Source organism: Bufo bufo, chromosome 2 (assembly GCF_905171765.1).
Source record: "Bufo bufo chromosome 2, aBufBuf1.1, whole genome shotgun sequence".
Classification (NCBI taxonomy): Eukaryota; Metazoa; Chordata; class Amphibia; order Anura; family Bufonidae; genus Bufo; species Bufo bufo.
In genome coordinates, this window is record NC_053390.1 from 704,491,874 (window position 1) to 704,505,517 (window position 13,644).

The 13,644-nt window shown below is 44.3% G+C and overlaps 1 protein-coding gene across 2 annotated transcripts in view; it reads right to left on the reverse strand.

The window, feature by feature from the left end:
* Window positions 1-13,644, reverse strand: part of ENPP6 (ectonucleotide pyrophosphatase/phosphodiesterase 6) — a 64,347-nt gene that overhangs the window by 5,293 nt on the left and 45,410 nt on the right. For both annotated transcript variants that reach the window (XR_005776376.1, XM_040418718.1), the window contains exons 5-7: window positions 4,837-5,016; window positions 2,712-2,849; window positions 2,515-2,638 (exon numbers count right to left, since the gene is read on the reverse strand). Coding sequence is in view for 1 of the 2 variants with exons in the window: in XM_040418718.1 (XP_040274652.1) it covers window positions 2,515-2,638; window positions 2,712-2,849; window positions 4,837-5,016 (442 nt within the window). In the remaining variant the exon portion in view is untranslated. The remainder of the gene's footprint in view (window positions 1-2,514; window positions 2,639-2,711; window positions 2,850-4,836; window positions 5,017-13,644) is intronic.

Genomic DNA, 13,644 nt, shown 5'->3' on the forward strand with positions numbered 1-13,644 from the left:
GAAACAATGCTCAGGTAGCCTGTGGCATTTACATGATGCCCAATTGGCACTAAGGGGCCTAAAGTGTGCCCAGAAAACATCCCCCACACCATTACACCACCACCACCACCACCAGCCTGCACAGTGGTAACAAGGCATGATGGATACATGTTCTCATTCTGTTTACGCCAAATTCGGACCATTTGAATGTCTCAACAGAAATCGAGACTCATCAGACCAGGCAACATTTTTCCAGTCTTCAACAGTCCAATTTTGGTGAGCTCGTGCAAATTGTAGCCTCTTTTTCCTATTTGTAGTGGAGATGAGTGGTACCCGGTGGGGTCTTCTGCTGTTGTGGCCCATCCGCCTCAAGGTTGTGCGTGTTGTGGCTTCACAAATGCTTTGCTGCATACCTCGGTTGTAACGAGTGGTTGTTTCAGTCAACGTTGCTCTTCTATCAGCTTGAATCAGTCGGCCCATTCTCCTCTGACCTCTAGCATCCACAAGGCATTTTGGCCCACAGGACTGCCGCATACTGGATGTTTTTCCCTTTTCACACCATTCTTTGTAAACCCTAGAAATGGTTGTACGTGAAAATCCTAGTAACTGAGTAGATTGTGAAATACTTAGACCGGCCCGTCTGGCACCAACAACCATGCCACGCTCAAAATTGCTTAAATCACCTTTCTTTGCCATTCTGACATTCAGTTTGGAGTTCAGGAGATTGTCTTGACCAGGACCACACCCCTAAATGCATTGAAGCAACTGCCATGTGATTGGTTGACTAGATAATTGCATTAATGAGAAATAGAACAGGTGTTCCTAATAATTCTTTAGGTGAGTGTATATGGCTATAACTACTGTGAGGAGGTACATATCTGGGCATAACTACAGTGAGGGGGCACAAAAGTAGGCATAACTACTGTGACAGGAACAAAGGTGGGCATAACTGCTGTGAGGGGCCACAAGGAGGACATAACTATTTTGAAGGGACCACAAGGTGGGCTTAATTACTGTGAGGGGCCACAAGGTGGGCATGAGTACTGTGTGGTGGCACTTAGGGGAAATGTCCTAGATTACCCTGCTATACATTGGCATGGCTCAGTCTTACAGGCCAGCACAGCACCCCCTGCTGGTGATTTCACAGGGGCAGTCACCATCCCTTCCTTATCTGATTATTCTTTTTTTCTCTATGACCACAGGGACCTTGTTCTGGATCCAGTGGACATCACACCAACGCCAGAGACACCCTGGATGAGGTAGGGCCAGATTTTATTAGGACTGGGTGAGTGTAGCCATGCATTGGGCTTAGGGTTCTTCAACACGAGCGTATCCTGTGCGGGTAATCCGCTGCGTGAAAGAGAGCCAAGCCCTGTTCCGGACAGCAGAGATACAGAGCATTAACATGATAGATAATGGTCTTTGCCTCTCTGTGATCTTTTTACTCCAAAATCACGGTGACAACTTTATCTCACTGTGATTTTGTAGTAAAAAGATCACAAAGAGGCAAAGACCATTATCAATCATGTTAATGCTCCGTCTCTCTGCTGTCCGGAACGGGGCTTGGCTCTCTTTCACGCAGCAGATTACCCGCACGGCATCCGCTAGTGTGAAAGAGCCCTTAGTGTAAAGAAAATCTGCCACCTCTTTGTAAAAATGGGTGGGGGGCCCTGATCCAAAGTTTGCACTGGGGCCCATAACACTCTAGTTACACCACTGCTTGTATGCCCACATTTCCTCCATTCATTTCTACAGCTCTGTTCTTGAAATTGATGACAAACCGTTATTTAGCTTTAGCCACTGTGAAACACGCAAAGGCTCCACTAGAATGGTAACTAGGCTTTCTTTCACCAGGGGTAAGGATTCAGTTTGCTGCACCAGTCTGATATATAAATACCCACGCCAAGGCTCCGTGGCTTGTTGGTATCCCCTGCAACCCAACACCCAGGGCATACAGTATGCTACATCTCTGGCCCACTTCAACCCTAATGACAGGCTGCTGAATGAAGCAGTAGTTAAAGGGGTTGGCCAATGAAAAACCTTTATCATCAAGCCACAGAACAGGTGATAACTCTACAATTGCTGATTATGGGAGCTGAAAATGGGCTCCCATGTTCTTGTTGCCACATGTGCGCCGTGCCACTCTATTCAAGTCTATAAGACTGACAGAGATAACAAAGAACTTTATTTGGCTATCTTCGTAATTCCCATAGACTTTGAAGACTTTAAAGGTGCAATCAGCACTAAATTCAAACAGGGGGACAAGGGACCCCATTTCCATGATCAATGGTGGCCTACGGTGTATCCTATGGTACAGCAATGTTTTTTGTGGGACTGCAATAAATTCACAAAATTCAAAAGAGGTATTTATCAAAAATGTAAAGCAAAATAAAATAAAAAAATGGGGCACTATTGAAAGAGAGCTATGCAAAAGTACCATCTGTAGATTTCCATGTGTACAACACATTTATGCTGTGTAATCAGATAATTAGAAGTATCATCATAAAAATATCATCTATTTTATTTTTACTGTACCTGGGCCAGATGCCAAAAAGAATCCCCTCATGTCCATCAACTCATTGTCATATCCATGCCACCCATGCTGCCAACCTTGATTAGGCACGGAGCCGTTATTCCAAAAGGGAAGTTTCTCTTTACTCTAAATAAACCAAAACTGATTAGTACCTACAAAACATACCACTGAAAACTCGAATCGCATGATGCATGCCTACCTGAGCTATGAACCAGCCCTGTTCAGCTACCAGAGTTAATGGAGGCACAAATTTTCCATTCTTGTAATGAAATCGATCTGGAATTTGGTCCTTCTCATAGACAGTCATATGTTGTACATCTTTCAACTGGTTGTACACCTGTCAAATGTCACAAGAGATTGGTGGAAGACACTGCATCATGTCATATGAAATAATTGGGCAATATAACAAACTACAAACAGTTAAATCTGGAGGGAGGTTGCCCTACTTTAGAATCAATAATGTAAAAGGGCTGTCTGTCACCGCCAGCAATCTGAGAAGGTCTGGCAGACGTTCTTCTGTACCTCTTGCATGAAGTTCTTTGTTTTGGTTTCACTTTGTCATCTCTTTTCCTTCACCCAGCTGTCACCTATTCACACTAATTGCCTCCCTTTATATTCCCTCCCATACTGCCTCACTTTGCGGTTTATACTACTTCCTGGATTGAAGTGATCACTGCTGGAGACTTCTGTTACTGCTTGTTCAGATAAGTCCTTTTTTGTATTGTGTTTCTTTGCTGGCTTGATTCTAGGTGACCCTGACTCCCTCCGTATTAAGTGCAGGGAGCCGGTGGTCGTGTCCCCTCACTATTATAGGGTTTTCAGGTGTCACACAGTCTAGGTACGAGGGCATGCAATCATCTACCTCTGAGACCTTTTGTATGTGCTTAGCAGTCAGGGTGAGCTCTTAGGGTTTTACAGGGGTCACCTTTATGCTCCTTAGTTTGGGATCAAGCCAGTCGGATGTTTATCCATAACTTCCAGCTATCTGCTATATCATCCGTGACACTGTCCCAATAAGACACTTATCCTCGATGCACAAAGTAGGGGATACGTGTATTATTGGAAGAGGTCCCCACTGATCATATGTGTTATTGGCGGAGGTCCCCACTGATTACCTGTGTTATTGGCGGAGGTCCCCACTGATTACATGTGTTATTGGAAGAGGTCCCCACTGATTACATGTGTTATTGGCAGAGGTCCCCACTGATCATATGTGTTATTGGCGGAGGTCCCCACTGATCATATGTGTTATTGGCGGAGGTCCCCACTGATCACATGTGTTATTGGCAGAGGTGCCCACTGATCACATGCGTGATTAGCGGAGGCTCCTACTGATCACGGACCTGTGCTCGCTAACTTGAATGGAGCGACAGTCATGCATACGTGCTGCTGCATTCAGCTCTATGGGGCTAAATAGCCAAGCACCTGTGTTCAGCTATCCCTAAAATGTGGAAAACTGGCTTCTACCTCATGGGGTCTTCTGCCTCTGGATCAACTTTGCATGATAATATGGTGAACTGGATGGACATACTGGTCATTTATCTAACTGGTGTAAAGTAGAACTGGTTTAGTAGCCCATAGAAACCAATCAGATTCCACCTATCATTTTCCAAAGGAGCTGTCCAAAATGAAAGATGGAATCTGATTGGTTGCTATGGGCAACTAAGGCAGTTCTACTTTACATCAGTTTGATAAATGACCCCATATGTTACTATGCTACTTACCGCCTATTCTGTGGAGTTCAAAACATGTTGGGTGCAGTTTGCTTTTGTACAAGATGTTTAATCATAACGGAATAAAGAAGATATGTTTTATGGAAATGCTGGAGAAGTGGAAGTATTTTTCTACAAGTCCATGGATTACACGGATAACCCATCACGTTCATCAGGAAGTATGTAATGCATCATGTCACCTCTTGTGGCGCTGCATTGAACACTTGTTGCCAGGATGCCAGACAGGTTATAGATGATTGATATGGATCCACGCAGCGGCACCCCCTGTGACCAGCTTAATGTTGGGGACCTTTCTGTCAAAAAGGAATTGACTAAAGCCAACAATCACTTTAACTAGTTATTTGTACAAACAGGCTTCTGCTGTGCTTGATATATGTGGTGATTTTATTTATAGAATCCAATAAAAAGGAGTTTTTTTTCTATCAAGCGACAAATGGGCCAATGAAATAAACGGACACAATAAAATATATTGGGCCTCTGCTTGTCTTTATTTGGTTTGTGGTTATAGATTATATTACACCTTAGCTCTGAGATATCTAGAACGTCCCTGCAGCAGAATATGAATAATGTAAAGTATAGAACGGCACATACCTTGGTGTGCTGACCCACCACCGGCCACAGACTCACAACAGGACCTCTGTCTTTCATTTGTAAAATGTCATTAAAGTTTATATAGTTTTCAAGCTCTATCACTTTGTCCATCCAGTATATATCGGTCATTCCGTGGTCCGAGAAGAGAACAACATTCACTTTGTCCTTTAGTCCGCTTTCCTAAATAAAAAATTAAAAACGCAAGCATTACTGGGCAATGAATAATATAAAAGGTAATGTCCACCCCTGAATATAACTTTTTTGTGTTGATTCATTTTTTAAATTTATTTTTATTGATGGTCAGTTTTTCTGATGCAGAGCACCAAGTCAACAGCAACAGCATAAAATTAAAGGGAATGTATTATCGAAAATGTTTCCAAGAGTTAAAACCAAACAACACATATCTCTTCTTTTAATCTGTTTTTATTTTCAGAATACAGATTTTTTTCAATTCTATTTCCTGAACATGGTAATCGGGACGGCCATCTTGCCTGAGCTGTTCTTAACAGCATTTAGAAATATGCTTTACAGCAGCCACCATGGGCCATAGACACAATACACAGAAGGGGACTTCTTTTCTAGGCATGCTTTGTGATCTGTGCAGGAGGGAGTAGATAAGCTGTGATATCAGTTATTGTGAACAGTGGATCCTATGAGAAGGTGTGTCCAAACTTTTGGTCTGTACTGTATGTCAAACATATTTTGAAGAATTTTTGGTAATACTACTTTTACGTTTCCATGTAAATATCTATATATATATATATATATATATATATATATATATATATATATATATATATATAGATATTTACATGGAAACTTAAAAGTAGTATTACCAAAAATTCTTCAAAATATGTTTGACATACAGTACAGACCAAAAGTTTGGACACACCTTCTCATTCAAAGAGTTTTCTTTATTTTCATGACTATGAAGGCATCAAAACTATGAATTAACACATGTGGAATTATATACATAACAAACAAGTGTGAAACAACTGAAAATATGTCATATTCTAGGTTCTTCAAAGTAGCCACCTTTTGCTTTGATTACTGCTTTGCACACTCTTGGCATTCTCTTGATGAGCTTCAAGAGGTAGTCCCCTGAAATGGTCTTCCAACAGTCTTGAAGGAGTTCCCAGAGATGCTTAGCACTTGTTGTCCCTTTTGCCTTCACTCTGCGGTCCAGCTCACCCCAAACCATCTCGATTGGGTTCAGGTCCGGTGACTGTGGAGGCCAGGTCATCTGGCGCAGCACCCCATCACTCTCCTTCATGGTCAAATAGCCCTTACTTTCAAAGTTTTCCCAATTTTTAGCCTGACTGACTGACCTTCATTTTTTTAAGTAATGATGACCACTCGTTTTCTTTACTTAGCTGCTTTTTTCTTGCCATAAAACAAATTCTAACAGTCTATTCAGTAGGACTATCAGCTGTGTATCCACCTGACTTCTCCTCAATGCAACTGATGGTCCCAACCCCATTTAGAAGGCAAGAAATCCCACTTATTAAACCTGACAGGGCACACCTGTGAAGTGAAAACCATTTCAGGGACTACCTCTTGAAGCTCATCAAGAGAATGCCAAGAGTGTGCAAAGCAGTAATCAAAGCAAAAGGTGGCTACTTTGAAGAACCTAGAATATGACATATTTTCAGTTGTTTCACACTTGTTTGTTATGTATATAATTCCACATGTGTTAATTCATAGTTTTGATGCCTTCAGTGTGAATCTACAATTTTCATAGTCATGAAAATAAAGAAAACTCTTTGAATTAGAAGGTGTGTCCAAACTTTTGGTCTGTACTGTATGTTTGACACATTCCCTTTACAAGGATTGTCCCATTAGGACAACCCCTGACTACATACCATTTTAGGACATATGTATGCCATAGAAAGGGGATCAGCTCTCATGAACCCCCTTTATGAGCCAGAGAGCCACCATCAAAGTAGTACATATCACTCTAGCAGACCTGGACCATCCAGCATTAGATGGACTTGGAGTTAATCTGAATGGCCACCAAGGTATACTACATTTCTCCTGCAATGGCTGCTGCTGAAATTTTATTCACGCATTTGGACGTAACTGTATGTCCAAATTGCAAGTAACAATCGGACCGCTTCAGTGACAAAATGCCGGTTTCAGGCTGTGATCTACATGCTGGAGATGACAGCCCGAAATCAGGCAAGACCACCTGTGTGCCCCCGTGCCACTTATCATTTCACTGCCCCCCCATATGCTGCCATTGTCCCCATCAACCCCAGATGCCCCCTGCAGCTTTATCATCTGTGCCGGCTCTGATGGCTGCGCCGCCGCCATCAGCAGAGAATGTCAGCGGTAACTTACGGTTCTGGCACCGATCTTGGCCGGTTAACCCCATAGATGCCGCGGTCAGTAGCCGCCAGCGGCATCCATGGGGATGAGAGAGAGACAGGGAGCTTTTGCTGTGTGCCCATGCAGCAAGTTACGACTACATACGGGGTGTTTCTGTAAACTTCAGAATCAGGGTAGTAAATATTGAGAAAACCAAATAATGATTCGCTACACAAGTAAAAATATATGGATATTTGAGTCTTCCACCAATCAATACCACAAAACCTCCAGGGGACTTGGACCTAATTATAAAACATAACTTTTACTAATTTAGAATAAAAGTAAACAAAGTAATCATGCCATGCTCAAATCATATGGTGAGAAAAATATATTAAAATATGCAACAAACTCACTTGTGCACCTGAATAGTAGCTGCCTGGAAAATAATTGGAAAAGTCTTACCCAACCCGGGAATTATGTTCTGCAGGTGCCCGTCTCTCAGTTTGATGACGGTAGAGTCTAGGTAGCCGAAGCTCGTGATGTTGCTGTCAAAATAGGGACAAAAACTAGCAGACCCTAATAATATAGCCCTACTTGCAAAGGGGGGAGGGGGCTAGCGGTCCCTGACTAACATACACAGAGCACCCGCCCTGATAGGGGCGACCCCGTCAGGAACCTGTCCCCGCTTGGGGCCTATTACCTAAAAATGTCCCTGACTTAAATCCCTACATGCCATGTTTCATCTCAGTACAGGGGTTACTGTAGAAAGCGAGGAGTGATAGGAGCAAGAAAAAAAAAAAAGAAAAGATCTCTTTTAGGGTATATACAGTTAGGTCCATATATATTTGGACACTGACACAAATATAGTTTTTATTGCCCGTTTACTAAAACATATTCAAGTTATAAATCCAAAGAGTTCAAGGATCCAGCTCCACTTCAGTAAAGGAATTAATTTATTTTTGCTTGCGGTAAAAACACATCCAATTTACAAAAAGTCTTGTCTACGCGTTTCGGGCTACCAAAGACAATTCAAGCCCTTACTCATGACATCGTAAGACATTAAAATGACGATATTTGTAGGGGAAGTTGCACCTGTCTTCACTAATTGTGGTCATATGACTGCAAACACCCTCAAAAAATGCCACACCTTAAACAACACTTCACCATAAAAACGAAAAAAAAACATACAATCAATAGAGAAATCCATGAGATATATTAGCTTGAGAAAAGTTATTTAAAGGAATCATTCATGAATATGGGAGGCTACAAGGACTCTTTATATATAGACTATTGCTGTAAGATTAAATCTAAGCGTTTATTTAAGCCCTCTGGTTGACGTGTATTTAGTTCAAAAATCCAGAAGGATTTAGAGGAGGAGGCCACAGAAGGAAATTACTAAATAGAGAATCCTTCTGGATTTTTGAACTAAATACAGTGGAGCTGGATCCTTGAACTCTTTGGATTTGTGTTTGCCCGGTTCCTGACACGGGCCTTCCGTGCCCACAGGTGAAGGTGGGGCAGGTGAGAGCTGCTGAATTTTCCTTTTCATATTGATTACATCGGGATTGCGAGCACTCCCTGCCTTTGCTATTAGCGGCTGTTCATACTTGTGCGATATGGCACATGCCTCGCTGCGTCCCTTGGAGGATGATGAGGACAGATTACAAAGGATGAATGCCATCTATGATACACCCGATAAATCCATCCAAGAAAATTTACAATTAACCATGTCAATGTCTTCGCTTGAAAAACTAATGTCCAGAGAACTCCGTACATGGTGGAATCTTACCTCACTGAAATATAAACAGATGATTCCCAGGGGGCTCAGACTTAAGAAAAAAACAACTACCATATATTCAGATGTTTTTTTAAAGGAATGAGAAGCTATCCTTTCGGAGTGCTCTCTCAAATTAATAGACTTGATCATACGGAATGAAAGTCAAGCACTAGTGGACTTCAGGGAGAACATAAAAAAACACAAGAAACTCTATGTGTGCATATAAATAATCCGGAATTCAGCAAACTGGATAATAAACTGAAGGAAGATTTGCAAAAGATGGAAGATGACTTAATAAAATTCAAACAAATGAAATATAATCGTGATCTTCTTGAATATGAGTCGAACCAAGTATATACATGGATAGACTCTAAACATAATACACCTCGATCAATTCAGAAAAAATTACGTAATAAAAAGAAAAGGAAAAAACCTCCAGAAGGTCTCATTTAGTTCTACGGATTTGGACTCTGTTGATTCTGAACAAGATCCTCCTTCTTCAACTGCACATACCTCTCATGCTAAAGAGACTAGTTCACACAAAGCGGCTTCAAAAAATGGAGGGCAGGTCGGAAGCACCGAAAATCGCCGATATCACGTGAGATACAAAAAGGACAGGATGAGCTCCAAGTGATTAACTTGTCTGCCTCAATACTGTCAGTAGATGATATCAATTTACTTATGAGAGGACTAACCTTTTCACCGACTTGTCATTTTGATCTATACAAGATGCTCCTGGATGTCAATAGACTGGCCCGCAGCCTCACCCTCCGGCGACATTTTGAGGTGGGTGGAGAAGATAATTGTGGTGTGGTGGTGGGGGAGACGGGTCACTCTATGACATCCACGTTTTTTTTTTAACATTCTGCTGCAAATGGAGAAAATTCATGTCCCCATTATATAGGGAACATGAGTTTCCAGGAAATGATGCATGTATGTGAATTACAGGAATCGAATACAGTTCTGGAGGATCTGGAATTAAATAATAGGTCATTAAATTTTTATACTAAAAATCGGGACTTTTATCCCATTCAGTCCAGATCTCCAGCACTAGATCGATACCAAGAACTGGTGGAGCAAGACTTGGTTTGGTTACATGATCAAATCAAAGTTAAAACAGCTCATACTAAAAATAATGTAACCAAGAAAGAAATGAGGGCTTTACAACATATGAAAACCAGGGATGACATTGTAATCAAGCAATCTGATAAAGGGGGCGGGGTTGTTGTACTTGATAGTGGCCTATATAGGACCCAAATCGAGTCAATGTTGAGTGACACCACAGTGTATGTCACTCTCAGTGACAATCCCCTCCCCTCCTTCCAGAAAGAAATGAAAAATATATTAGACTTAGGAATTAAATCAGGGTTCTTGACTGAAAAGGAATCAGAATATATATTTGTTATGTCTCCTGTCATCCTGGTGTTTCATGCACTCCCAAAGACACATAAAAACATCTTTCCGCCTCCCCTCAGGCCTATTGTAGCGGGCATTGGATCATTCTCTGAGAGAATTTCTCAGTGTGTTGATTCCATACTTCATCCGTTTATACCACATATACCTGTTTTTTTTAAAGACACGACGTCCGTTTTTACAAATAATTGAGAATATGGAATGGTCAGCACACTATACATGGATTACAGCGGACGTTGTGTCATTATATACCAATATCTCGCACGATCTGGCATTAAAATCTCTAGCCTGGTTCCTAAAAACCTATGGGAACATTACTAGGGGCTAACAAGAATATATACTTTTGGTGGTGGATTTCCTCCTCAGGCGTAACTTTTTTATGTTCAACAAGTTTTATTTGTAGATATCGGGGGTGTCGATGGGGGCCAAGTTCTCTCCCTCCATAGCCAACATTTTCATGGCATGGTGGGAGAGGAGCTTTCTTCTCATCGACACCCATCCTTTTTGGCACTGCATTAGGTGGCTTCATAGTACAAATAAAAATAAAGATAAGAATACTAAAAATAACAGAAACAAAATCAGTAATTTATTTGTTACACAATACAGCATGGAGTTTACACAAATCTGTTATATCAGTGATGCCCAACCTACGGCCCGCGAGCCAAATGCGGCCCGTGAAGCCGTGTCATGCGGCCGCGCAGTGACCGGACTTTATCAGCGCAGGGAGCGCTGCGAACGGCACGGGCAGCAAAGCGATGCTGCCTGTGCCTGCAATCTCCCCGCCCGGCCCCGCCTCCTAGCTAATATTTTTTCACTGCATTTGCCTCTGTGAAATTGAAGAGAAGCGCCGTAATCTCGCACAGGCACACTGGCAGAGGCATCGAAGTGCTCATGCACCATCTTCCTGGCCTCTGCCAGTGTGCCTGTGCGAGATTACGGCGCTTCTCTTCAATTTCACAGAGGCAAGTGCAGTGAATAAATTAGCTAGGAAGCGGCTCTGGGTGGGGGGGATATCTGTGGAGGACACTGAAGGGGGGGATCTGTGGAGGACACTGAAGGGGGGGATCTGTGGAGGACACTGAAGGGGGGGATCTGTGGAGGACACTGAAGGGGGGATCTGTGGAGGACACTGAAGGGGGGATCTGTGGAGGACACTGAAGGGAGGGATCTGTGGAGGACACTGAAGGGGGGGGATCTGTGGAGGACACTGAAGGGGGGGGATCTGTGGAGGACACTGAAGGGGGGGATCTGTGGAGGACACTGAAGGGGGGATCTGTGGAGGACACTGAAGGGGGGGATCTGTGGAGGACACTGAAGGGGGGGGAATCTGTGGAGGACACTGAAGGGGGGGATCTGTGGAGGACACTGAAGGGGGGGATCTGTGGAGGACACTGAAGGGGGGGATCTGTGGAGGACACTGAAGGGGGGGATCTGTGGAGGACACTGAAGGGGTGAATCCGTGGAGGACACTGAAGGGGGGATCCGTGGAGGACACTGAAGGGGGGGATCTGTGGAGGACACTGAAGGGGGGATCTGTGGAGGACACTGAAGGGGGGGATCTGTGGAGGACACTGAAGGGGGGGATCTGTGGAGGACACTGAAGGGGGGGGATCTGTGGAGGACACTGAAAGGGTGGGATCTGTGGAGGACACTGAAAGGGTGGGATCTGTGGAGGACACTGAAGGGGTGAATCCGTGGAGGACACTGAAGGGGGGGGATCTGTGGAGGACACTGAAGGAGGGGGATCTGTGGAGGACACTGAAGGGGGGGGATCTGTGGAGGACACTGAAGGGGGGATCTGTGGAGGACACTGAAGGGGGGGGATCTGTGGAGGACACTGAAGGGGGGATCTGTGGAGGACACTGAAGGGGGGATCTGTGGAGGACACTGAAGGGGGGATCTGTGGAGGACACTGAAGGGGGGATCTGTGGAGGACACTGAAGGGGGGATCTGTGGAGGACACTGAAGGGGGGATCTGTGGAGGACACTGAAGGGGGGGATCTGTGGATGACACTGAAGGGGGATCTGTGGACGACACTGAAGGGGGGGGATCTGTGGACGACACTGAAGGGGGGGATCTGTGGATGACACTGAAGGGGTGGATCTGTGGACGACACTAAAGGGGGGGGTCTGTGGACGACACTGAAGGGGGGGATCTGTGGACGACACTTAGGGGGATGTTGGGGTGGGAGGTCCTGGAGGGGTGTTTGGGTGGGAGCTCTGGAAGGGGTGGGAGGTCCAATAGGTATGTGGGGGTGGGAGATCCGGGAAGGGGGGGCCCATATTTTTTTTGCTATGGGGCCCAGTCATTTCTAGCTATGCCCCTGATTGTTAAGATTGGGCGGGCACTGGAGCGATAGAGCGCCCTGCTGTAGGAGAAGCCGGCGGGAGATGAAAGAGGGAGGGGTCAGCTCCTGGTGGTGTCGGGCACACGGTGCAAGCATGGCGGTGGAGGATCTGACTGAAGCCTAAAGACCAGACATCAAGGTAGACCTGCAGAAGAAGGTGACAGCGCAGTATGTGAGGTATACATGTGTGTAATGTATGTAGTGCAGTGTGTGATCACCACATACTGCACTACATACATTACACACATGTATACATCACATGCCCCCTCACAGTAATAATGCCAAGATATGTGCCCTCTTCACAGACTTAATGCTCACACATGGCCCCTCACAGTAGTTATGCCCAGATATGTGCCCCCTCACAGTAATAATGCCAAGATATGTGCCCTCTTCACAGTAATGCTCACACATGCCCCCTCACAGTAGTTATGCCCTGATATGTACCCTCCTCACAGTAGTTATGCCAGATATGTGCCCCCTCACAGTAGTTATGCCCCGATATGTGCCCTCTTCACAGTAGTTATGCCCTGATATGTGCCCCCTCACAGTAGTTATGCCCAGATATGTGCCCCCTCACAGTAGTTATGCCAGATATGTGCCCTCTTCACAGTAGTAATGCTTACTCGTGCCCCCTCACAGTAGTTATGCCCTGATATGTACCCTCCTCACATCTCACAGAAGTTATACCCTGATATGTGCCCTCCTCACAGTAGTTATACCCTGATATGTGCCCTCCTCACAGTAGTTATGCCCAGATATGTTCCCCCTCATGGTAGTTATGCCAGATATGTGCCCTCTTCACAGTAGTAATGCTCACACGTGCCCCCTCATAGCGTTTGCATTTCTTTCTGGCAAAGCTACCTGGTTCCGGCCTGCAAAATTTATACTAAGTCTAGTGCGGCCCTCAGACGAAAAATGGTTGGGCACCACTGTGTTATATCATCAAAAAACATTTTCCCATCC